General features: G+C 34.4%; 3 protein-coding genes and 1 long non-coding RNA gene across 6 annotated transcripts; 2 read left to right on the forward strand and 2 right to left on the reverse strand.

Annotated features, from left to right (window-relative positions):
* Nucleotides 1-180: 180 nt before the first annotated feature.
* On the reverse strand, nt 181-6,165 carry LOC120119598 (magnesium transporter MRS2-1-like). 2 transcript variants are annotated; one of them, XM_039139410.1, is made up of 6 exons: nt 6,045-6,165; nt 4,957-5,561; nt 1,960-2,088; nt 1,551-1,871; nt 1,418-1,465; nt 181-780 (listed from the first exon to the last, which is right to left on the reverse strand). In XM_039139410.1, exons 2-6 carry the CDS (start codon nt 5,542-5,544, stop codon nt 550-552), a joined length of 1,317 nt encoding a protein of 438 aa, XP_038995341.1. In that variant the 5' UTR covers nt 5,545-5,561; nt 6,045-6,165; the 3' UTR covers nt 181-549. The 2 variants fall into 2 exon arrangements, with proteins under 2 accessions (XP_038995341.1, XP_038995342.1); XM_039139411.1 differs by having other exon boundaries at nt 4,957-5,553; nt 6,045-6,157.
* LOC120119600 lies at nt 2,824-22,506 on the forward strand. Its single transcript, XR_005515848.1, has 3 exons — nt 2,824-2,933; nt 16,520-16,522; nt 22,495-22,506. It is a non-coding gene; the product is annotated as an uncharacterized LOC120119600 (long non-coding RNA).
* Nucleotides 9,117-15,846, forward strand: LOC120119596. Of its 2 annotated transcripts, XM_039139408.1 has the most exons (8): nt 9,117-9,310; nt 9,992-11,292; nt 12,862-12,960; nt 13,272-13,361; nt 13,889-13,972; nt 14,440-14,511; nt 14,598-14,894; nt 15,395-15,846. In XM_039139408.1, the coding sequence occupies exons 2-8, from the start codon at nt 9,999-10,001 to the stop codon at nt 15,610-15,612; spliced, it is 2,154 nt and encodes a 717-aa protein (XP_038995339.1). In that variant the 5' UTR covers nt 9,117-9,310; nt 9,992-9,998; the 3' UTR covers nt 15,613-15,846. The 2 variants fall into 2 exon arrangements, with proteins under 2 accessions (XP_038995339.1, XP_038995340.1); XM_039139409.1 differs by lacking the exon at nt 13,272-13,361.
* Nucleotides 17,378-20,385, reverse strand: LOC120119599 (protein MANNAN SYNTHESIS-RELATED 2-like). The gene is made up of 6 exons (XM_039139412.1): nt 20,225-20,385; nt 19,518-19,668; nt 19,286-19,356; nt 18,659-18,744; nt 17,919-18,498; nt 17,378-17,657 (listed from the first exon to the last, which is right to left on the reverse strand). Exons 1-6 carry the CDS (start codon nt 20,324-20,326, stop codon nt 17,379-17,381), a joined length of 1,269 nt encoding a protein of 422 aa, XP_038995343.1. The 5' UTR covers nt 20,327-20,385; the 3' UTR covers nt 17,378.
* Nucleotides 22,507-23,178: the final 672 nt, after the last annotated feature.

Here is a 23,178-nt window from a genome sequence, read left to right on the forward strand (position 1 = left end):
CCGTGTGTTTAATTGAAAAGAAAGATGATGTGGAATATTTTTGATAATTTTCCAGTTAAAATCCTTTCGGTTTATCGATATACTGATTCAAGAGACTGTTTCACGCAAGTTGATTTCTAAATCTGATGACTTGGACCATCAACCAGAGTTCCAAGTAATCAGTCTAAAACAAATAACATCTTTTTTTTTTTTTGAATCATCAGAACTCGTCACCTCGCATATTCCCTGATAAAGGACCAATATGAGACCCCTTTAAGTGACCAAAAAGGACAATATCGGATGCCTGTCGGAAATGAGAATAACCAGTTAGCTGGAGGTGATAAGTCCCATGTTCTACTACCAGATCCAGTCATGCTCGGCAATGGCATCGTTTTCTTCCTCCAACTTACATTTGCAGTGAAAGATGACCATGCAATTGTACAAAAGAATGGACTCCAAAATGAGAGCTTTCTGTTTTGGTTTTCTCAAGTTTCCCTATACATCTCAGGGTACATAAAACAATTATGCCAAAATTACTGCTCTCTTCTTCATAGTTTTCTTTTTCTTTTCTCATAGGGGCATCAGTCTTCTGTACTTGAAGAACCAAATAAATGCACAAAATATGATGATCCCAGAAACCCCAGTAATTATGAGGACCCACTTAAATGCACCAGGCTCATCAAACATTGGTATCAGAAAGTTCATGCCAAATATTCCTGCTACAACCCCAAATATAGCAACAACAAAGGTCGCAGTTGTCAGCAGCAGTTCGAACTGGATCAGCTGGTTTCGAACATTATCCTGCAACCCAAAGTTTGTCCTTAGATATATATAAAAAAAATCCAATGCTTTTTTTGGCAATTTGTCACAATCCCAAATCATGGCATCAGGAAATATGAGAGAAAGAAGGCAGACTAGATTTTTAGAATATAGTAAAATTATAGGCCCTACAATCATGTTTACAAGGTCATTATAAACATATTATAAACATAGAAGGACGCATGATTTTATGTTGGGGGGCGAAATTTTAAAATTTTAGGAGACAAACTTATAAAATTTCAGGGGGTACGAAAACAGATTATCAATAGAAAATACAAAGAAAATATATAAAATACATAATAATTTGAAATCTTAAGTGGTGACTGCCCCCAGCCACCACCCTACTATCCATCCCTGATTATAGACCTGGCAAAGATACAATTTTTTTCATCCTATTAAGGTTTCCATTCTAAGAAATTTTCAAGAAATGAATTAAGGTAATCGGAAAATTAATATATCAGTTGGAACCATTTGGATTCAGGGTTCCAGTTGGGTAGGTGTAACCTCAAAGCCACCGTGCATCCAAAGAGAGCTTTACAGTTTTATCTTCTCCACTTTAGGGTCGTGGAAAATAATACTTCAATAAAAAATTTTCTATCAATGAAATTAAATAGCATACCAGCTGAATGTTGATGAAATCCTCTGTGTCATCAATGTATTCTTTCAACTGAAACAAGAAGAAAATAGTATTATATCCGCCCAAGAAATGGGGAGATGAAAAGGATATAGATCACAATAAATGCTTTACATACCGAAGTCAACTTATTTAGGGTGCTGTCAATGAGAACGAAGTATGCTTCCAGTAACATCTCAAGCTCTTCAATATTCTCTTTAGTGCTCTCTGAACTCCTCATGCTCCCATGGCGGCTCCTTGCTATGCTGAGGCTTCTCTCCAGCCTGCGAAATTCGGAGGCTGAAGAAACAGGCGAAACTGGAGCAGAAGAAGAAAGGCCATCATTTGATCTCATTTGATCACCATTGAATGATGATTCCATCCTGCTCTTCTTCTCGGTAAGATACATTTCCGCCATATCTCCATCATCATCCATTAGCTGCTCTATCTCATCTCTAACCTAAATAAATACCCAAAGGGTGGGGAAGTATCAAAAGATGCAAGGCTGCCATTCACCTGCCAAAGAGAGAGATGCAAATACTTTATACCTTCTGAACTCTTCGAGTCAATGCAACGAGTCTGCTCTTCAATCGGCGGACACGCTCCAAGTTTAACGTACTGATCTTTGATGTAAGCTCATCCAGTAGTGGATATGCTTCAATTTCCAATTCTGCTGCCTTCGGAACATCAGATGACTTATCAACTTGCTCAAAAGTAATCAAATGTAACCAACAGTACCAATTGATAATAAGAAAGGTGATAATTCCTAAAAAAGCGCGCTGTCGAACAACTAGAACATTGACATGGTTAAAATATAATAACAATGTTCCAATTGATTGAGCAATACGAGTGCTACATATAGCTTTCAAAACCAGTAGGTGGTTGGTAGGATCTCTCATATGGGTTGAATCATAAAATTGACTCGTACAGCTTTGAGCGGTGAAGGATTAGTTGTTAAATTTGATAGTTCAACTATCAGAGAAAATCCACACATTTTCATCTGATAATTCCACTGATCCGTCAAGATTGCTAAAATCCTTTCTCCTCTTCGAACATAATAAATACTTGGGAGGGCTTAAAAGAAAGTTAAAAAAACTAGATATCCTAGAGGACTTCTATAAAAACAGGTGACAGCACAACAAACTATGATAATAGCATTAAAAGTAAGGATACAGAATTGTAAAAATATTCTCACTACAAAATGATAGGCAGTTTTGTGACAGAGTTATGGCATTTTGGCTGGGACAAACAACCAACTTTATTTTAAGAGAAACAAGAAAATGAAGCTATCCAAGTCATCCAAGATTCAAGAGGAGGATGAAGGGGAAGGGGGGGGGGCAAAATATAGGCTGGTGCATATTTCGATTATTTGAATTAATTCTTTTTAAACCTACATAAATTTCAAAACTCAAGGTTCTGACTGCTGTTTATTCAACAACTAAAGAGGTTTTTGAGTTTTGACAATCCAACTTCACAGCACCGCTTCTGGAATCCACCATCACAGGTGATCATGATCTCTCCAGTAGGGGTTCATTGAGTTGTTGTCCCCACACAAAAGAAATGCTAAATTCTAAAATTTTCAATATTCATGATAGACTATCAATCTGCAGTCTCATCAAGTAATTTCCACTTCGATATGTTGTCACTACAGTAGAATATAAGGTTCATCTAGATACAAAGTTAAAGAAAGCTGGTGAAAAATCTACAATTGTCTCATCCCACTTTCAAGATATCTCTTTCCCCAGACAGTTAATATTTATTGTGACTTCAACAGAAAACAAAATTCCTCCACATAAACGTTCTGAGAATGGGTGAAAATGTCAAACATACCATCTTTAGACATACAAATATATTTTTCCAATGGTTAGTGAATGATGTCCGTGATGTCACAGCTGTTATAATCCAATAATCCAATATCCCAATGAACGCATTTGATCTCATAGATTATCACTTAAGCAATGGGCAGTTAAAAACAATAGGCATTGCATAACAGATAATGCACCAATTCCTACATTGTTTGGCAGAAGAATGCACACAGATATGTGGAGTTACCAAAAAATAATTCAATTTGATTAGATAATGCATAGGAATTCCTATTCACTTTACATTAAAAGGTCAGAGGTACAGATCAATAAGCATTGAAAAACAGCTGAGAAATTATTCCCAGATAACATGATGTTAGAGAGCTTAAATAAGATGAAAGGATTCAATTCTTGAACTTGTGGAGAAATTACTTCCTATTTCTTCACCTCCCCTATCTCTCAAGAGCTTTTGAAGGAAATGATATTAAGGTTCAAAGCTTGGAACTCGAAGAAAAGAGTTGTCCATGATTGCCTTTCCTCTAACCTACGAAACTAGAGGTGGATGAAAAAATTCACCTTGCCTACTTGGCCCGCAAGACACAGCAGAAGCCCAAATCAATTAGCCAACATTGACCCAAAGTCCTTAGACCAAAAACTGAAATGGCTAGGATTCAAACAGTTCTCTAATGGAAATCTTAATCTGTAACAGGGAGCACACGAAAATTCGATTTTAAAAAATCCTTCTAGATAGAAAAAGGAAATATATTTTATACTACAGTAAGGCTAATGTGAGACTTTGCTCAACAATCATGTGTGTGTATGAAGAAAAGAGCTTTGGCTTAATGCAAAAGTAAGTGCCCAAACTATATTCAAAATTAACTTTAGGTGCCTAAAGAATTTTTCGTTAAAAGTAGGTGCCTAATGTTTCCGACGTTACACTTTTACGTGTCTACTGTTAACGGTCGAATTTAACGGTGATAACGGTCCAGGCACCTAAAAGTGTAATATTGGAAACGTTAGGAATCTATTTTTAACAAAAAATTCTTTAGGCACCTAAAATTAATTTTAGGTGTAGTTTGGACACTTATTTTTACATTAAGCCATGAGCATATTTGATTATAGCAGCTAGATACGGAAAAAGAAAACGTTCTTCTCCCAGTCAGTTATATTAGATTATAAGTTATTATGATCAAACAGAATAATGATGAAAAACCCAGCCAAAGGTAACAACATGCAACATTTTTCATGACCTGCTCTTAGATACCTTATTTATTTTCCTTAATTTTTACATAGCTCGACATCCCCTGCAATCAAAAAGCAAATCTGCATTCGATACATATTCCAACCAATTGCCTCTTTTTTTTATTATTTTTTTAAAATGCCAGCAAGAGAAATTTGATAGTTAACCACAAAAAGGAAAAGAAACTTTATGTTATGGTTATGAAGAGGGGTGGGAAGATGAGGGGACAGAGAGAGAATGATGTTGAGTCTAAAAATTATAAATGTATAAAACATTAATCAATTTGAAAACCCTAAGACTTGTTCATGCTATACTACTGCTATTTTATGGTTCAGTCTCCAATTCGTGAATTAAATAAAAAAAAATCAGTCCCACCGTTTTTCAGCATGATATATTCTCAGTTGAGATTCTAGGTCTACAAGTTCATAATTAGAAATACCATTCTTTTATCGTCCCTCATTTAATTGAAACGCAATAAGACTTTTTAGGCTACTGTCACATACCTGTGAGTCAAGGAACGTACAGGCAGCTTCCAAAGCGACTTCAAGAGCCCTAAACTCGAAGGGCAAATAATCAGGGGACGTGCTCCCATATGCATTGTCAAAACCCCTACTGCTCCTTCTTCTGCTCAACTCAGGACCCTTCGATTGCCAAACCTCACCTACTCCACTTGTTAACCGCCTTTGTAGCTCCACAACATACTGCAAAACATAGCTATCAAGGGAATTCAAGAGTAGAACCTCATCGGCAGTGATTATACACCGTATCTGCTCTAAATTTACAACAATAGCCTTTTCTCTACCAAGGATTGTCGAGGGGTAAACAAAAAGAGGATCAAGAAGCCGTAGGTCCCGTGCCGGTAGATCACATCGACGCATCATAGTGAACTTGTCAACCTCAATTATCTGTGAACTCCCAGATGTATCAACACGGATCCAAGATCGAAGTCCTTGGCCACGCTTCTTTAACCCTGATAAATCCATGCCTTGGAAAGGTTGGTGTCCAGAGGCAGATGGCCGATAAGAAGCATCTCTAATGTTTATAGCTGATTGAGGTCTCGGTGGAAGCAATCGCTCTTTTAGGTTCGCCATCACAATATACTGAAACAAACAACAAAACAAGTTAACCACAAGACTGTATAAACAAGTTCTGAGGGAAACAAAAGGATAAAAAAATGGCTTTAGGTCTCAAGAAGCTCACACTTCCAACAAAAGTCTAAAGAGTAATTATTTTTATCCTACTATCAAACCCAAGGGCCTTTTTGCTTCATGCCCTGAATACAATTTCAGAACTAGATTAACCACGTTCATTAATCCATCATACAACACATCAATTTTGTTTTGAAACCTGAGATAAAAATCTATTAAACCATGAATAATTAAGCATAAGATACAACTGACAGAGTTCAGCATTGGATATAACCAGTAAATTAGCTTAGTTCCCTCCATAGCCTTATAATTAAACGGAATAGGATCATAATAATATAAATAAAACTGTAGGGCAAAATCCATTAAATTCCAACTCAATGTCAAGTATAATAAAGAAAAAAAAAGAAACAAAAGAACATATCATTCAAGGAGACTAAGTTTACCTCGAACAAATGAAACTGAGATTTTACTCCCAGATAAGCGTGAAGAAGATTTAATCACAGTCCCTAATTGAACAATGTAATATCAACACAATAACAACTGCGAAAAACAATCGGATTGATAAATTAAATTGCAAACAACATGGGGAAAGATTCAGAGAAGTACCTTGACAACAGCGGATGATTGAGTAAGAAGAAGTAAGTCCTGGATGAACTACGAAATTTTCATGAACTATTGATGCTTCAAGTTAATTTAATGAAAACTGTTAAAAGGTAGATGAAAGGCGGTGTGATTTTCACTCAATTAGCTAAGACAATAATCTTAATTAAGAATCTACGATTGAAAGTTTTGGTTTTAATTGGGGAAAAAGGGATTTTTCGATGCCAAGAGCGTTTTGTCGGTGTGTGAGTGAGGTGAGTTTGCGGGCAGTCGTTTTCCTTTCATTTAGTTCTTCCCAAAACTTATCAAACCTCAATAGCCAAATGAATCTGGTCAAGAATCACCTATGAATTGATAAGATCAAAATATAAAACACTCAACCAAAGATTTTATTAATATTAACGGTATAAATGAGTTATTCCCTTATAAGTTTATTAAACCCAGATACTTCTAACTTAAATTAATATCATATAAATGCAATTTCAAAATCATAATTGATCAAAATCGTTTCACACATCCAATATTTTCTAAAATTAATATTTTAACAAACTGATTCATATCCAATTTATATAAGTTATACATGTAAAGTTTCAAATAAATTTATAATGTCTTCTATTTAATTATTATGAAGAAATTTTAATATAATAATAAAAATAATATTATGGATCAACATTTATTAGATTGATTTAAAATCACACTAACATAAAATACAATTATTTATGGGTTCAATTATGAAATCTCTAAAATACTAAAATTTAATTGAGGCAGATAGTTGTGAAGAGTTTAATGAGTGGTATCTAATCGAAACATGTATGTAGTTACAGTCGTGTTTATAGAGGAATCCTTCAAGATGGGACAATCATTGATATTGCATTTTCAGTCAGAGATAAATTGAGGGAGGTGCCATGAAAATATTAATAATCATACATTTTAGATAATTTTTGGTATTTTATATTGATAATCTATTTTATCTTTTTAAAATTTGAAGTTCATCCTAAACATAAAATCATACATTCGTTCTCATTTAATGTGTCAACAAAAAGTTTAAACATAGAATCTGTAAGTTCTGAATAGGAAAGAAAAGGAAGAATACTCGATACAGTGGAGAAATATTAAAAGGAGACCCTGTAACTATCTTTGTATCTGATTCACACGCCAAAGTCTTCGAAACATGCATAAGTGAAGATAAGTAGATAACCCAATAACCTTATCATATTACGAGGCTAGTTCCGCTGTGCTTTTACAAGTAGTATTATATGAAATATACATAATGTACGATTTGAAATTTTCAAGTGGGATCCATACTTAAAGAAAGTATTGCTTAGAGATTATGAATTTTGAGTCTTTGTATTTCTAAATTATATGTGCGTTATGACACATTCTTATGTGGTAGATATACGACAATGTAGATATTCTCATGTCGCTCTTATCTGATTTGTGACTATCGATGGCTTTTTGGTGGTTAATTTTTTGTTTGTGGGGAAGTTTGTCGATATATTCAAACATTTTTAGGAAATAGTATGAAATTTTAGTTCTCTAGCCACTTAACTTCGACTATTATTGCATCTTTGAATTTTCTTTTATGTTTGTTTTGTGCAAATATTCTTTATAATTTTCTCTTTTTATTGATTACATTGTTAAAAGTATATCTTCTTTTATTTTAATAAAATTCAATAACATTTCCAAATTAAAACTAATAAGTTTTACATTAATTTATAGCCATTAGATTTGAATAAATAAATGGCTTAATTTTAATTAAAATTTATAAATCATACATTAATACCTTTTAACTCGCAATAAAATAATATCTCTTATTATGTAAATCTCAAACCCTGAATCTTAAACCTCAAAACTATAAACTCTAAAAACCCCATAATAAAACCTAGACCATAGATCACATATCTTAAACACTAAACCCAAATTATAAACCCTAAACTTAAACTATATTTCTTAAATCCTAAATATTAAACCCCATATTTAATTATTAAACTCTAAGGAGCTGTCTGCTTACTTTAGAATGATTAAGCGCTGAATGATTCAAATGTTGAATGATTCAGAGATTATGTATGAATTAGCTCTGAATGTGACATGTTGTTTGATAATGGTTCTGAATCATTCAGAATGTACTTCTGTGCTGACTAGTTCAGCGAATCATTCAGCATTGTTTTGCTGAACTAGTCAGCACTGAATAATTCAGAGGTACGAAACAAACGCGCTGAAAGTTGAACGGTTCAGCATTCAACGCTGAATGGTTCCATTAAGAGTCAAACAAACAGCCCCTAATTCCTAATTCTTATTCTTAAAAAGAAAAAAATATTATTTAAACGTGTGTTAAATAAATATTTATTTATGAGTTATAGTTTTTAATCAAATATAAGTCAATTATTTATTTAAATCTAATAATTATAAATTAGTATAAAATTTATTAATTTTATATATCTCTACATATAAAACTCATTATATACGAGCTAGTACTAACATAAATATATTTATGTTGAAAGCAAAGATTTAAATAGTGATTCACAATCGTAAGAGTATCTTTTATACAATAATAAAATTATCTTTCACGATTATTATTATATAACCGCGATACTCACAATCACAATAATACCACACACTATATTTGCAATCGGGATGATACACGATGGTAATTGTAATTTAAATCCTTGGTTGAAAGTAGAAACCTAGTATGAAGCTAAGCCGAGCCGAGCTGCTTTCCACCCTTCACAGAAAATTAAGAAGGCGGGAAAATCTACGTGTGCGCGAGCGGAAGTTCAACCACATCCGACCCTGTTACTATTCGCGTTCTTAGGACGCCTGATTAAGCCACTTGTTCAGATACCTTAGGTCTTTTTAATAAGAAAACTTTTATTATAACAACGATGGTACACTCCCAGGCCCAATGACGTGTCGCTTCTCGACTGGGGATTCGAGAGTGAGCTCATCAAATGGGCGGTGCATGGGAAGGCGGGCCCCACATAAGGGGACGTGGTGAGTTCAAAGAAGACACGTAGGACCCACGCCGAACCCTTTAAAAACCCCTGAAGAGCCCTAAGGCCTAATCCACCCAAACCAAAAGAAAGAGAAAAAAAGCGCTGTGTACTGACTGGTAAGAGTCCTTTCGAGTTCAAGGCTCTCTACTGTTTGCTTCAAATTCAATTTCATCAATCTATCGCATATTCGATTGTTTTGATCTTTTTTGTTATTGCATCTTAATTCTTTTTTCCTTTAATTTCCTCCATGATTTGTGAATACTGATATTTTTTAAATTTGAATTGATAAAAATTTGCGTTTGTATGTGTGTGTTTTCTTTAATGGGGTTTACAGTGTTTGGATTGCTGATATCAAATCTCTGATCATATCTAAATTTGTAATAAAAACGAGTATACAAATTTAGCGTAGCCTTTTAATCCCTTAGCATTAAGATATTGATGGCTGAGTTTTTCAATTTATAGAAATTAATTTTCATTTAGAATGGTTTTCTGGTTTTATAGGCTCAAGTTTCCGAAAGTTTACAATTTTTATACTTAATTGGTATTATAACTACATTGTCAAGTTTTACTTTAGTATTTTTCATTTGCAAAATGCTATAGAAACCCTGAGATGAAACCAATTTTTTGCAAAGAAAACCAAATGCTTTTTTGGACTAGAAAGTAGAAGTGGCTGCAATGTGCTTGATTTGTTTGCTGAAGAGATATATAATCTGTTATTGCTTGCCTTATATGTAACAAGAAATACGAGTCATAAATTTAGTAGACAGCTGCTTATGTCTTGCCTTAATTTGGAACAGACTAAATATGGGAGACGAAAAGTCGAACAATGAAGATAAACTGCAAAAGTCTGAAGAAATTGGATACCAAAGTTTGAGTAACGAGAGTAATGAGCCCGTCTGCTCTACTGGGATAAGTGATGTTGGAACTGTTGATGTCCCCTTAAATGTTTTGTCAAACTACCCTTCTTTTTGTATGAGAGATATGTCATTAGTTGGTGTTGATGGGATGAGGAGTGCCCCCCATCTTGACAGCTATCAAAATTTCGCAGTTTATCCGCATTTGTTGAACAGGATTGATCATATGCCTTCCCAATATTCACCTCTTGAAAATATGGATGCGAATACTGAATATTTACAAACCGACATTTGGGATATCAAAATGGATGACGGTAATTCCCAATCACTTGAAAATTCCATGAGATGTGGAAATAAGGAACATTTGTTACGGGGTGCTCAAGATGGCAGCGAAATGGGAAGTAATGATACTTTGGTTGACTGTGTGGTTCAATCTAATTACCCTGAAAGTCTAGATGGGAGTTTTCTGACTCTAGGTATTGGAGTTGATAGGGAGGCCAGGTCAAATTATAATAATGGGGCTATCAATATGCAGTTAAATCAATCCCATAGCCGAAGTGATTATGGAAGTTTCTTCTCTTCTGATTTTAAAATGGCAGCAGGTTTATCAGATTTCCAAACCTACGCCGCTGGACTTTCAGGCATAGAAGAAAATGCAGTTGGATTGTCCAGTTTAAAACATACTTTTGGTGGACTTCCAAGTATTGTGCAGAATGCAAGTGAATCATCCAATGTGAGTGCATTAACTGGTTCATCACCAAATGTTGATAGTTGCACCTTTTCTACATATGATTTCAGATTTGCTGCTAGTACTATCTCCAACCTTAGTTCAACTTCATCACAAATGCTACCAATTCCCCAAAGCCATGTTCAACATCCTTTCCTGTCATCGGGCAATCGAAAATTTAATGCTGGATTTGCAAATATGGATCCAAACAAAGCACTTCATGGCCTTTCTGGCATGTCTTCAAATGGAGAGCATATTAAAAGCCATTCTGAATTGCTTCCTAATCAAAGCTTTCCTACTGTTTCTGGTTCATCATCAATAGTGCATAGTTGCGGCCAATCTGGACAACCTTTTCAAGCTTCCTTGCCTTCTTTATCTTCTTTTGTGAGAAGCAAATATGCTGCAGTGAACTCTGATCAACTACAAAAGTGTGATATTGGAAGTATACCGAGCTTACAGAGGGGAACATCTGTATCTTCTGTTCTTGGAAACATTGAAAACACTAGCAGCCGGTCAGGTGAGTTATAAATATTTCAACACTCCTTTTATTGCACAAAATTGTGCGCAATATATCAGTAGATCAGCTGATACTTGAATTTAATTTAATTTTTCAGAAACGAAAAAGATAAAAAAATCATAAATACTGAGAAAGTAGTTCATTTAGAAAGCTATATGCAGTTGGCATAGTGATTGTTTTGGTTACTTCTAAATTTTTAATGTTTTATAATGTCCAAGTCTAAATGTTTATATATTTGCAGTCAGCATCTATTTTAAGTTTTAATGAAATTTCTTAAGGTCTCTTTCAAATCCAAACAGATTTCTCTGATGCTGCCTATTCTAGTTTATATTGGCTAAAACTGCATGTGTGATTCTGCTCTATTAAATGTAAAAGAAATTACAAGTGCCTGCTTTATTGAGATAGTGAATCAACTTATTTTCATCATAACTGCTGAAAAGCATGATGGTGATAATAGCTCCCTCTAGTTGTGCTCAGGAATTTACATTTCTAAGAGGCTGGATAGATTGGTAATAGTGTAAGAAATCTTAATATATGAATAAAAAGTAAAAACAAATAATTGCAAATAATGTCATTAAAACTGAAAAGGTTTTCCTTTTCTGATTAATAAACTTTCCAGCACTGAAAATGACAAATTGAATTGGTGGACTTGAGCTTTATCCTTATTTTGGCCAAAATCTGTCTTGAGGTTATAAGCTTAAATGATGGCAGAAAAGTGTCAAGGTCTAAAACAGAAGTAATTTGGTGGTATTCCGGTCTTAGTGCGCACAAGTAGGCAATCTAGCATTGCGTTTGAAGTTTTGAAGGTAAAAGAGTTTAACAAACCAGTGGAAAGGTGAGGAAAGCAGAATAGACTGGAAAGTTAGCATACTTCAGAGAGCTTATACATGATTACCACTATGCCTTAATTTGAAACATTATGAAATTAAAATGTGAATGTTAAAAGAAGGATCACACCAATATCATTAATGCGGAGTACTCTACCATCAAACACAGATGTAAGAGAATCGAAAGAGTGATATTTTGGGTGGATCTGCTAGACCCTGTACCTTCCCTTTTGACATGGACTCCTAAAGTAGGGTAGATCAGAACATTTATTATATTTTTATCAATTCGCCTTTTCTCATAAAGTAGATTGAAAAATGACTGGATGTCTTATGATCAGATTTTGCTGATGGTAGCAAGAGAAGTATTGCTCAATTGAAAAATGGTAGGGAGCAACAAAATTGAGCAAAAATTTTCTTTGACCTATGTTGATCACTTAGAACTGAAAAAGATGTGCAAAGAATATGATTTAATGCTTTATTGAGATCCTATATTTCAAAAGGTTGAAATTGAACAAGCCTTTTCTCTTAGCACTAACCTTTTTGCTTCATGCTTACGGTATAAGAATACTAATGGTATTTTGGCGGACTGATGTTGAGAAAAATGCAAATGACCAGATGCTTGTTAGTACACAGCAATAAACTTCTGCTGCACTGATTACTAAATGTGTAGAATCACAATTTTTTTTGTTCTGCTTACGGTCCATTAGTGACTAAGCTCTTTGTATTTTGATTAAATTTTAAGATGTGTGGCAAGATTATCCTGCTCACCAGGATGCTGCTATTCAAACTGTTGAAAAAGCTCTTTTCTCAAAGAGGATACAAAACCAGTTAGCTGGTAAAGGTATTTCCTCCCAATTCTTGCTGACTATACCCCACTAAATCTATCTGTCAATTTTATATGGCATTTCTCTTGCGGTCTCTGCATTCTTTTAAAGATGGTAATCTGGTCATATTTCTGAGCGGACTTTTTGGTGGCTACCCTTTGAATGATATATAGTTTGTTTTGATATTTGACTCGAGTGTCCAATACCTCTGCTAGGAATTCTATGTCTTAGTATTAGAAACTTTTATTTAGTTTGATTTCTAAACTAAGCATCTTCTAATCTAGTCCTAGAGACTCTGTGCTGAATAACACCTGCTCTTCCACTGCAGATCAGCTTTCTGCTTGTGATAGAAGTGCCTCTCAAGTTGCTAGCATTTCTCCCTTATCCAAGAATTTTTCTGTTCAAACAGCTAGGAAAAGTACCCATCATGCATCTATATTAGCACTACAACTTGAATTTGAATCTATTGTAATTGATTTTCCCCTCTTTTACTATTGGCAACAGTATAATACAGTATAATCACCCAGAAGTGTAGCTTATTCTTCACCACTGGCAGAGTACAATGATTGTCAATAACTAAAAATAATGCACTTTTCTCTTTACTTCTTTTAATCCAATGATGTTCTTTGGCAACTAAAACTACTTTTTTTAAATATTTTATCTACCCATGTATCCTCATCTCCTCCTCATGGCTTAAGATTCATACTGAGTACTGACTTCAATGATTTTTTCCCCTTGTAATTGTTATTTTCACAAGTTAATGTCATGTTTCTGAATTGGTCTCTAAAGTTCTTACACTGGAACATCTTAAATGGAACTGTTTTTTTTTTCTTTTTTTCTTTTGAAGTCTTTTAGTTATAGGATTAGTAATTATTACTGTAATTAGGTATATCTTTTCTTTTCTGTAGTGCAGCCATTCTGAATTGTACCTGACACTCTTTGCAGATAAGCTTTCTACCACTGATGGAAATGCTGCTGAAGTTGTTAGCATTCTTCCATCTTCTAACAATGTCGGATTTCAAGAAGCAAGTAAGAGCAAATCATCATGCTTCTGCATGAATAACTTATCATAAGTGCTGATCTTTATGTGGTTGCCCATACCAATTTGGTTGCATTGTTGGTTTAGACTGGGTCTCTTTACAGAATAAAATTCTCAACTATGTTAGGAATAAGATAAGAATGATATTGTTAAGTACACAGACTGCAATTAAGTTTCACAATATTAACAGGTTATGATCAAGATCCAGTCAATAAGAAAACAAGGAACTATTTTCATTTTTCCTTTATTTTATTCCCTTGGAAGCATATCAATTATTGTCTAGACTGCAACAATAATATTTGGGTATATATAACTTATCCATTCTGAATTTTATAGTTGTTGCAACTGTGAAAGGTGGAATAAGTCCGGGAAAGCTTTGGCTGGTTTGAGTCATTGACCAAACCGTGGTGTTTAATGATTGGGATATGTTTGTAATAGCTTTGATGATTGCTTGCAGCCTCTCTTGGTCAACCTCGAAATAATACTTCCATTCAGGCCTCCAATAATCTTGTTCCTGCTTATACATATGGTAATGAATATAAGTTGTTCAGAATTTCCCCCCGTTTTTTTTTGTTGGAGGGGATTGCTAAAACATCGAACTTCAACCATTTACAGGGCAAAATGGTCCTGCTGCCACCCCTAACAATCGAACCAGATCATCTCTCAAGAGGAAACCAGCCCAATCACCAGCTGCTATTCCTCAGGTTCAAATAAAAAGGACAGCAAAGTTTTTCGCCCGATCACCTGCAGTAAACATGGCACAAAATGCTCCTTATATTTCACATGTTCCATCCATGGCCCACCCCATATCTTCTGTTCCACCTCTAAGAGTAACACCACAACCATCAGTACAAGCTACTACCATCTCTCTCTCAGCTAGGAGGTCTCTATCTCCCCACGTAAAATGGCAAGGTACTTCTTGGCCTGTATTTTATCTGATTTCAAGTTCTTGCATTTTGTTTTTAAAGGCCTTTCGATTCATTTAATTTATAAAAGTTTCACTTATAACTTGTGAAGCCATATTTTCCATTTAAATTATACATCATTGAGGTCCTTTATTTAACATCTCAAACATAATGCTGTTTCCATTCTAAGCTGTGGACTACATAATGTAGAGATTGGTCTTAATTTTCTCGTTTCTAATGTAGTATCATTCTTTGATTTCTCTTTGTTTAATGGTGTACACTATAAAAGTCCTGCTTGGTCAGCAAATTTGAATTGCCTCAACTTGTGGGCTCTATTCCATTCATGTACCAACTTATTTGTGCATCTAATTCCTAAGCACACTGGAGCAACATATAATATAGAGTTACTGACTCGATGTTTCACTATGTTTTGACATTTAATCACGATATAGTATGATGAAAACTTACCAATGACAAGAAGTAACAATCAGGAGCATTTCTTTGCAGATAGAGATTCTCTTGAACCAAGTGGGTACAAGTGTTTGTTATGCAAGAGGGATCTTTCCTACAGACCAGAAGGCCCTATTCTCCCGCTAACCGCTCCACCTCCCGTTGCGGTTTTGTCATGTGGTCACTGCTTTCATGAACTCTGCTTACAACGAATGACCCCTGAAGATGAAGCCAACAGTCCACCTTGTATTCCGTGTGTGATTGGTGAGGGCTAACTAGCTCATGCTCAATCATTTGCTTTTGCATCAAACTTTACTTTGCTCGGAGTTTTGGATATAGCAGTTTGAATGCTAGGAAGATGGAATATAGATTTTGTACAATTTACAACAAATGATATTATCAATATCCTACATAGCCTGTGTTCGTTTTGAATCGGATAGATTACTGGTGTCATCACTTGGTCAACAAAGCATGTCTATTTTGCAGTTGTTGAGAAAGTAACCATTTTAGTGGCTGTTATGATGCTATTCTGGTAAATTTTGGCTTCCATACGCATATGCATTCATGGGTAATAAATAAAAGTTGATTGGATGTCCAGATCTTACTTTTCTCCACTTCCGCTTATTTTGAACCTTACCCCTTCCTGCTTTTAGTGCCTCTCTTCAAATCATTTTATAAGTTAGTCAAGGATTTGCTTCTTTATCAACTTTCTTTTGTAAAAAAAGGAATTTATCTTGGTTTCTTTGTAATAAATTAATAGCTCAAAAGCCTCCTTAAATATTGTGTCGTTTTATGCTTTTAATGTGTGTGTATATACAAACACACACGAATGTTTAAAACTTGGGTAAACTACATGTTTAGTACCCAATTATCACTTTTGTTCCATTTGGGTCAACTAGCTATTTTTTGTTTCAAAATAATACTTAGCATTACATTTTGCTCACTTATAGTTAAAAGTTAATAGTGATGCTAATGTATCACTACAAGTTAATGTCATGTAATCATTGAAAAAATTTAAAAAAATGTCAGCAATTTTGTTAATTTTTTAACAGTGTGTATCAAAAATGAAACTAAAACGTAAAATTAAATATGATTTTTTTAAATAATAGTTGGTAAACCAAAACGAAATAAAAGTGATAGTTAAGGTATTAAACATGTAGATTATTTTTCACCACAAGTTAGGAAGTGAAGTTGATCGACTCGAAAAGGAGATCCAAGAACTTGTTCCCGGCATTCGTAATGTTGATATTGAAGCCCACAACCCCATAGACTTATCATCGTCATGATCCCAAATATTATTTTTCAAGCATTATCTCTTTCTTTCTTTTTTATGTTACTGTTCTACTTATCTAATGGACAAGAAAAAATGCAATTAATTAAAATTTATGCTATATCATTCAATGATAAATTCTTAGCTGTGAATAGGGAGTTTGAAAAGCAATGCAATTCTTAGAAAGCTGATTTTACCCGAGGATCTGTAATTTGGTGGGTGAGTATCATTAAATGTTCACATTCCTGATATTCTTAATACTCGAACTCAAAATCACAAAGAATAATAATAATTCATTTACCACTAAGATTGATTGATTCATATTTGATATGATATTAAATTTTAGTATAATTTGCTTATTGTTTTGCATGAAACACCATATAGTTAAACTGACAAATTTGATAGGATGAATTTATTAATTTGATAGTATTTTTATTGAGTTGTTAAATTATAATTAAAAAAACATAACTTGTTTATAACCGAACTAATAATTGAATGATTCGAATTATAAATTACCCTAAAATTTAATTTAACCATTTTTTCATTTTATAGTTAAAGATTTCAAAATTGATAAAACCCCATATAACAATGAAGAATTATAAAAATGAAGTTTTGCATCACATGATGACTTAAACCCTATAACATTGCTGCTCGATTGAAATCATTTTAAAGAGAGAAAAACCCCATCTTAAACAAATAATTTTACAGAGAACTTGACACCCAAATGAAGGCCTCAACCACTTACTTGTTAAGAATGGATTCAAAAGGAGGTTAGCAAAAGCATGAGTAAGCCATATGGTTCTTCTTGGCAACATAAGGAGAGAGGTAGTTGGTGACCACAGCAGCAGTACCCGGTATATCTGCCGGAACAAGGATTTGAGGCTTCCCCAAAGCTATTCGTTTTCCGGCTACATTGGCATAAAACAGGCCGGATATGGCAGGAACAAAGACATCACTCTTGGAACATATGTAGAAGTCTATTACCTTTTCTAGTTCTGAATCTTCGGATTCGAGAAACTTCCCCTTTTTCTCCTCTGGCATTATGTTTTCCTACAATAATTCCCAATAGCAAACGCATTTTCAGATTTGTAGGAATTGCATGTTTCGAAAACTGAGCTGTTAGTAACCATTGGTTATCAGCAAGCATTGTACCAAATTCGCAAATTAATCTATCATGTGCAAAGGATTTTTCCGGAGAAAACTTTCGGAACTACATAGAGATTATGCAAGCATTCCACATAATGGTTCGAGTAGCACATTGAAAACATAAATTGGGAGAATTATTATCCGATGAAAGAAGAAGTAACTCACCTTTGTGTATGTTTTGGGGAAGATATCCTTGAGGACACTAAGGCTGTTATCCCACCTCGATTGAGTCAGGTATATAGTGGTATCAGTATCAAATCCGACCTTCCTCAAAAATAAAGCAATCTCCTGTGCATTATAACAACTTTTTGCTGCGGTAGAACCACTTCCACGGCAATTCTTATTCTCAATTATATCAACCCTCAAGTCCACTGCTATAAACTGACTGTCTGATTTGCGACTCAAAGTTCTAAGCCGTTCAATCATTGAATCGACAACTTCATTGACCTCCGGTTGCAACTCTAAAGTTCCAAACATTCCCAAACAGCCGACTGAATCAGCACTACTCTTTTGTGCGGTTTTTCTCATATTTACAGTAGGGAAGTAGGTAGCAAGCCGTATGTTTCCCTTCGATTTAAAAATTGGTTCTACGTTTTCCTCAATGTGATCTTCCATGACCCGATTTGGAACCTTCACGGCAGCAAGATCCCGAATTGATATTTCATTGGGCAATTCTTTCGCTACTTTGACAGCCCCATCCAGGCTTTTCATGAACTTCTCAACATCATAAATATCTTCGAAGTTTCTGAAGATTTTCAATCACCATAGAAACATTCAGATTTTGCAGTTACATTAACTCACACTTGTACTACTTGATATTCTTCATTGAAATAACAAGATAAAAATTTTACTATAGGGGAAAAGAGAGGAGAGAATACATATTCAAAATTAATAAGAACACTAACCTTTCATCACCAGGTTTGCTTCCTCTTATGTTCGGAAGCACAAGTGTTGCGGCTAGGTACCTTGCTACTACCACAGCATCAGCTAGCTGAAGAGGTACTCGCCAATCAACACGGGTTGAATAATAATTAGATGGAAAACAAGCAAAAGGTTCTGAATAAATTACCACTCATAAACTGCTATCACTGTGTGCCATTTCGTAAAATAATCTACTTAATATCCAAGATTATACCTAAGCAGCTACGCTAGGTATTTAGCAAAACAAGAATTTCCAGAAAAAACAAGCAGTAAACATCAATACAAGCTATGCTACTAGGACTTAGGTGTGAATGTCGGATACAAGTATGTGTCCGACAAGTCAAATTCCAATTTTTACTAAAGTTTTTTGCATGCATTTAGAGGATATTTGAAGGATCGTATGCCTGAACCCATATATGAAATTATATTGGGCATGGGTACTTCAAGAAAAGTAAAGATCCAGAAAGTGAGAAAACACCTTATAGGATGCAATGGATTAGAGACTTTCGAATGCATTAGACCTAGGCCCTTTCTTTGTAAGAAAAAGAAAAGGCAACAGCAAAGCTATTCTATTTCAATAAAGTTATAACCAAAATAGATATTTTGTATACCTGAGAGACATGGTATTCCGGGCCATTAGTCAATGAGAAAGTAACATACCCTCTTGCCTGCTCTATCTCATCTGTTAGCCAAGTAAGAACTCCAATTAAAAAGAAACATTTACATATGCGTCTGCCTGTTAAGTCACAGTAAGAAATGCAGACATCGGGATAACGATACATGCATTCGCGAACTTATAAAACAATCGATCATTTTTCAGGACGATAAGAGAAGTCAACGAACCCAAAGTGGTCCTGCTCCAGCATGGTCTTAGCTCACGACTGTCCTCCATCCAAGGTCCTCTGCTCCTCTTTGAAAGCTGAACGAGACCGTCCTTCTCGACAACATTGGTACTATCAAATTGAACATCCTCAGCTTCTCCGGGAAGTTTTTCCTATACGAAAAGGACAAGAAAAGAAAATCAAATTTAGAGAATACTTAGAGAATACATCCCCAAGTTGTAAAAGGAATTGAAAGAAAAAAAAATTGCTGACATTTAATCATTATAAGTAAATATTTACAATTTCCTCTAGTTGGTCACAAAGGCTTGAGAAGTTGAATTAAGAACTAGGACTCAAATTATAAATCTGAAATAACAAGTATTTAACTCTCCTAAACTCCAAATGGGTTGTTTTCTATACCTTATTTAATCTAGTTTTCCATATACTTCACCTGGAAAACAACCTTAAAAAATCCCAAACAAGTAGACCACATTTGTAGATCAGGGTCAGTATATATTCTCCTGTTACTTGAAGTTGCAGATTTGAAGCTTAACAAACTGAGATGATGATAACAGATAAAGTGGAAACTGAAGCAGCTACATTTTGATTTAGTATCATAAAGTCAGAGATTAATCAAATAAAACGCATAAAAATACAATCTTTACAAAACATAGATTAAGAAGTAGAGAGTTATAGATGAAAGAAGAAAGCAAAGAGAGAGGGGATTACTTGGAGAGAATCAAAATGGTCTCTCTTGATCATTTGACCAAGCATCACAAACATGGCGATTGTGAGTATGCCCGCCACCACTTGCCTCAAATCGAATCCCATTTCTTTTCTTTTTTTCTGTCTCAAAATTCTGTGATGAAAAAGGAAAAAAAAATCAAAGCTCAAAAGAAGAGAAAAGACGAAGTTTGCTTAACAAGAAGCTGAAAAAGAGTGTAAGAGTAGTAAAGTGTGTAAGAGTCATACACTAACACCACCGACACTTTGCGCTGAAAATGACGTGCTGCCTGTTTTCTTATCTCCAGCCCGGATTTTCTATAGAAAATATTAGGATAAATTATACTTTTAGTTCCTAAACTATTAATTTTGTTCTTTTTCGGTCACTCAATTATTGTTTTTCAAAATCATGCCAAATATTTAGTTTTAGATTCATTTGGTCACATACCTTTAAAAAAATTAATAGTGATGCTGATATAATAATGATAAATCATCTTTGAATTTTTTTTAAAAAATACCACGTTAGTAGTTTTGTTAATATTTTAACAATGTGTGGTCAAAATGAAACAAATACTAAATATTGGGTGTGATTTTGAAAAATAATAATCAAATGACCAAAACAGAAGAAATGTGGTAATTAATGTATTAATCATGTAGTTTACCCTAAAAAGTAACTTACCCAACGCTTAGGAGAAGGGACAGCAAATAACATCCTCTGGATCAGTATTAGATAGGGAAAATATTTATATTTAAAGAGAATTCTAATTATAAAAATAAAATATTCCTTTTGTCTCGTTAAAATCATTATTTATTTAACGTTATTTACAATTTTTTAAATATTTAAGAAATAATTGATTAAAAATCTAAACCATATTTACTTAAATTTCTATCAATAATAAATTTTAAATAATAAAAAGTTAAAATTATAAAATTTTAACTATCAAAAGTCAATAAATATATTTATTATAAAAGGATATTATATTTATGATTTTACTCTCAAAATTCTAATATTATTTTAAAATAATAATGAAGTAATTATTGATTGATATTTATAAAAACCTGTAATTGAATGTTTTGGCAGTGATGTTAAAATGCCAAATCACTCCTCAAAAATTAATGCTCATTAAAATTGATTTCTATTATTAGGCCTATTTTTGAAAAATATTAAATTATTAACCAATATTAGAACATTTTTAATATTATTATATGGACGTGAGTTATATTTTGTTGGATAATTCTATTTCCATTACCCAAGAAAGCAGGAAACTTGCTACAATAGTACATTACATAAACAGAAATAACATAGTAATCCATCAAGAAGGAAATAGGAGAAATATCTAGCATGAAATACCCCAACTTGCACAGAGGGTCATATTTCTAGAGTCAGTCATGTTGCTAGTCTATCCTCGTACACGAATCTGAATGGTTTCCCGTATGTCGTTCAGAAGCTCATCCACACATTTGCCTCTGCCTCTGAATAGCCTGTTGTTCCTTTCTCTCCAAATGCCATACACATGGCTTGCAAGAGCCATCTTCACAACTTGTACAATGAAGGACTTTCCTTTAAGGAGACGGGTAGCCCATAATAGCTCCCTGCCCCAAGAACTCACATTGCGAACTAGACCACATAAGGAGAGGATTCTGCCCCAAAGGTCTTTCGCAAAATCACACCCGAAGAAGAGATGACTTCTAGACTCAGGCACAGAGCCACAAAAAAGGCATTTGTCATTGTCAATTCTCAGTCCCATTCACAACAATCTGGTGCGAGTTGGGAGCCTGTCACACCCCAATTTAGGGGTTATGTTTCTTCTATATTAAATATGGAAATTAAATAACTTTTTAATTAAAGTATTGGGTTCAAAAGAATTTTGGAGAAAATTCATGGACTTTAGTTATAATTTTCTCCTCCTTTGTTATTATAAATTTAAGAGATTTCTAGAATAAATTATTTTGTTATTGTGAAGTGATATGAAGTTTGGTTGGCAAATAATTTTTTTTATCAGACCAGTATTTTATTAAATAAATTGAGGATAATGAATTAGGTAGGATACGGATAAATTGTTGGGTGAGATAGGAAATAAAATAAGGATTACTTATCCACTTGCATTGAAAACTTTCCTCAAGTGTCTGCCCCAACACCCTATCCTTATCCATATCTCTATGTCACCGCCTTTGATCTCACCAGAGGTATTCTACTAAAGAGAGACAGCCTTCATTTGTTGACCTCAACTCTCTTGAATATTCCATTTCCAAGAAAGACAGTGATGCCGTGAAAGAGGCACTTGATTCAACTTACTGAAACTGGATGGGCCAAGAAATGGAGTTCACAGTCGTTTGTCTCTCGTCGTACGATTAGTCTCCGATATCGAGTCTGAAGTTTTGGAAAAAGTGATCACTCAAATGTTAGCCTGCATACGCATAAGCATACATACATCTCTTCGGGAGTTGACTAGCCTCAGTATTAAAAATACAGAAAATCTTGCAATTCCAAGTGTTTGAAATGATGCAACATTTCTTTTCATAGTAGTTGGGATAACATGGTTTTTGGGAGTTCTTGCTGACCAGCTTCTTGGGGATTGGGGTTTCTTTGTACCATATTAAATCGAAAACATTTCGTTGATAGTGTTGGCAGTGTGGAGCATTTCGCCTGGGTTCGTCTCTCTCTTACCTCAAAAAAAAATAAATGAATGAAGAGCGGAGATCACTCAGCCATTAATGTCCCGGAGTTGAGTGCCGTTGAAAAAGGCAAAGCGCCTCTCATTTTTACTGCCAGGTAGCAAAAGAGCGGATTCAAGAAAGGGTTGGGTATTTCTGACTTCCTTCTAATACTAGGAGCCATTATTGCAGCTTTAGCTACAGTTGCCACCATGAGAACTAGTGATGAAACGCTTCCTTTCTTCACCCAATTCTTACAGTTCGAAGCCAGTTATGATGATCTCCCCACATTCATGTTTTGTGTG

This window comes from Hibiscus syriacus, unplaced genomic scaffold, assembly GCF_006381635.1.
Source record: "Hibiscus syriacus cultivar Baekdansim isolate YM2019G1 unplaced genomic scaffold, ASM638163v2 tig00110332_pilon, whole genome shotgun sequence".
NCBI lineage: Eukaryota > Viridiplantae > Streptophyta > Magnoliopsida > Malvales > Malvaceae > Hibiscus > Hibiscus syriacus.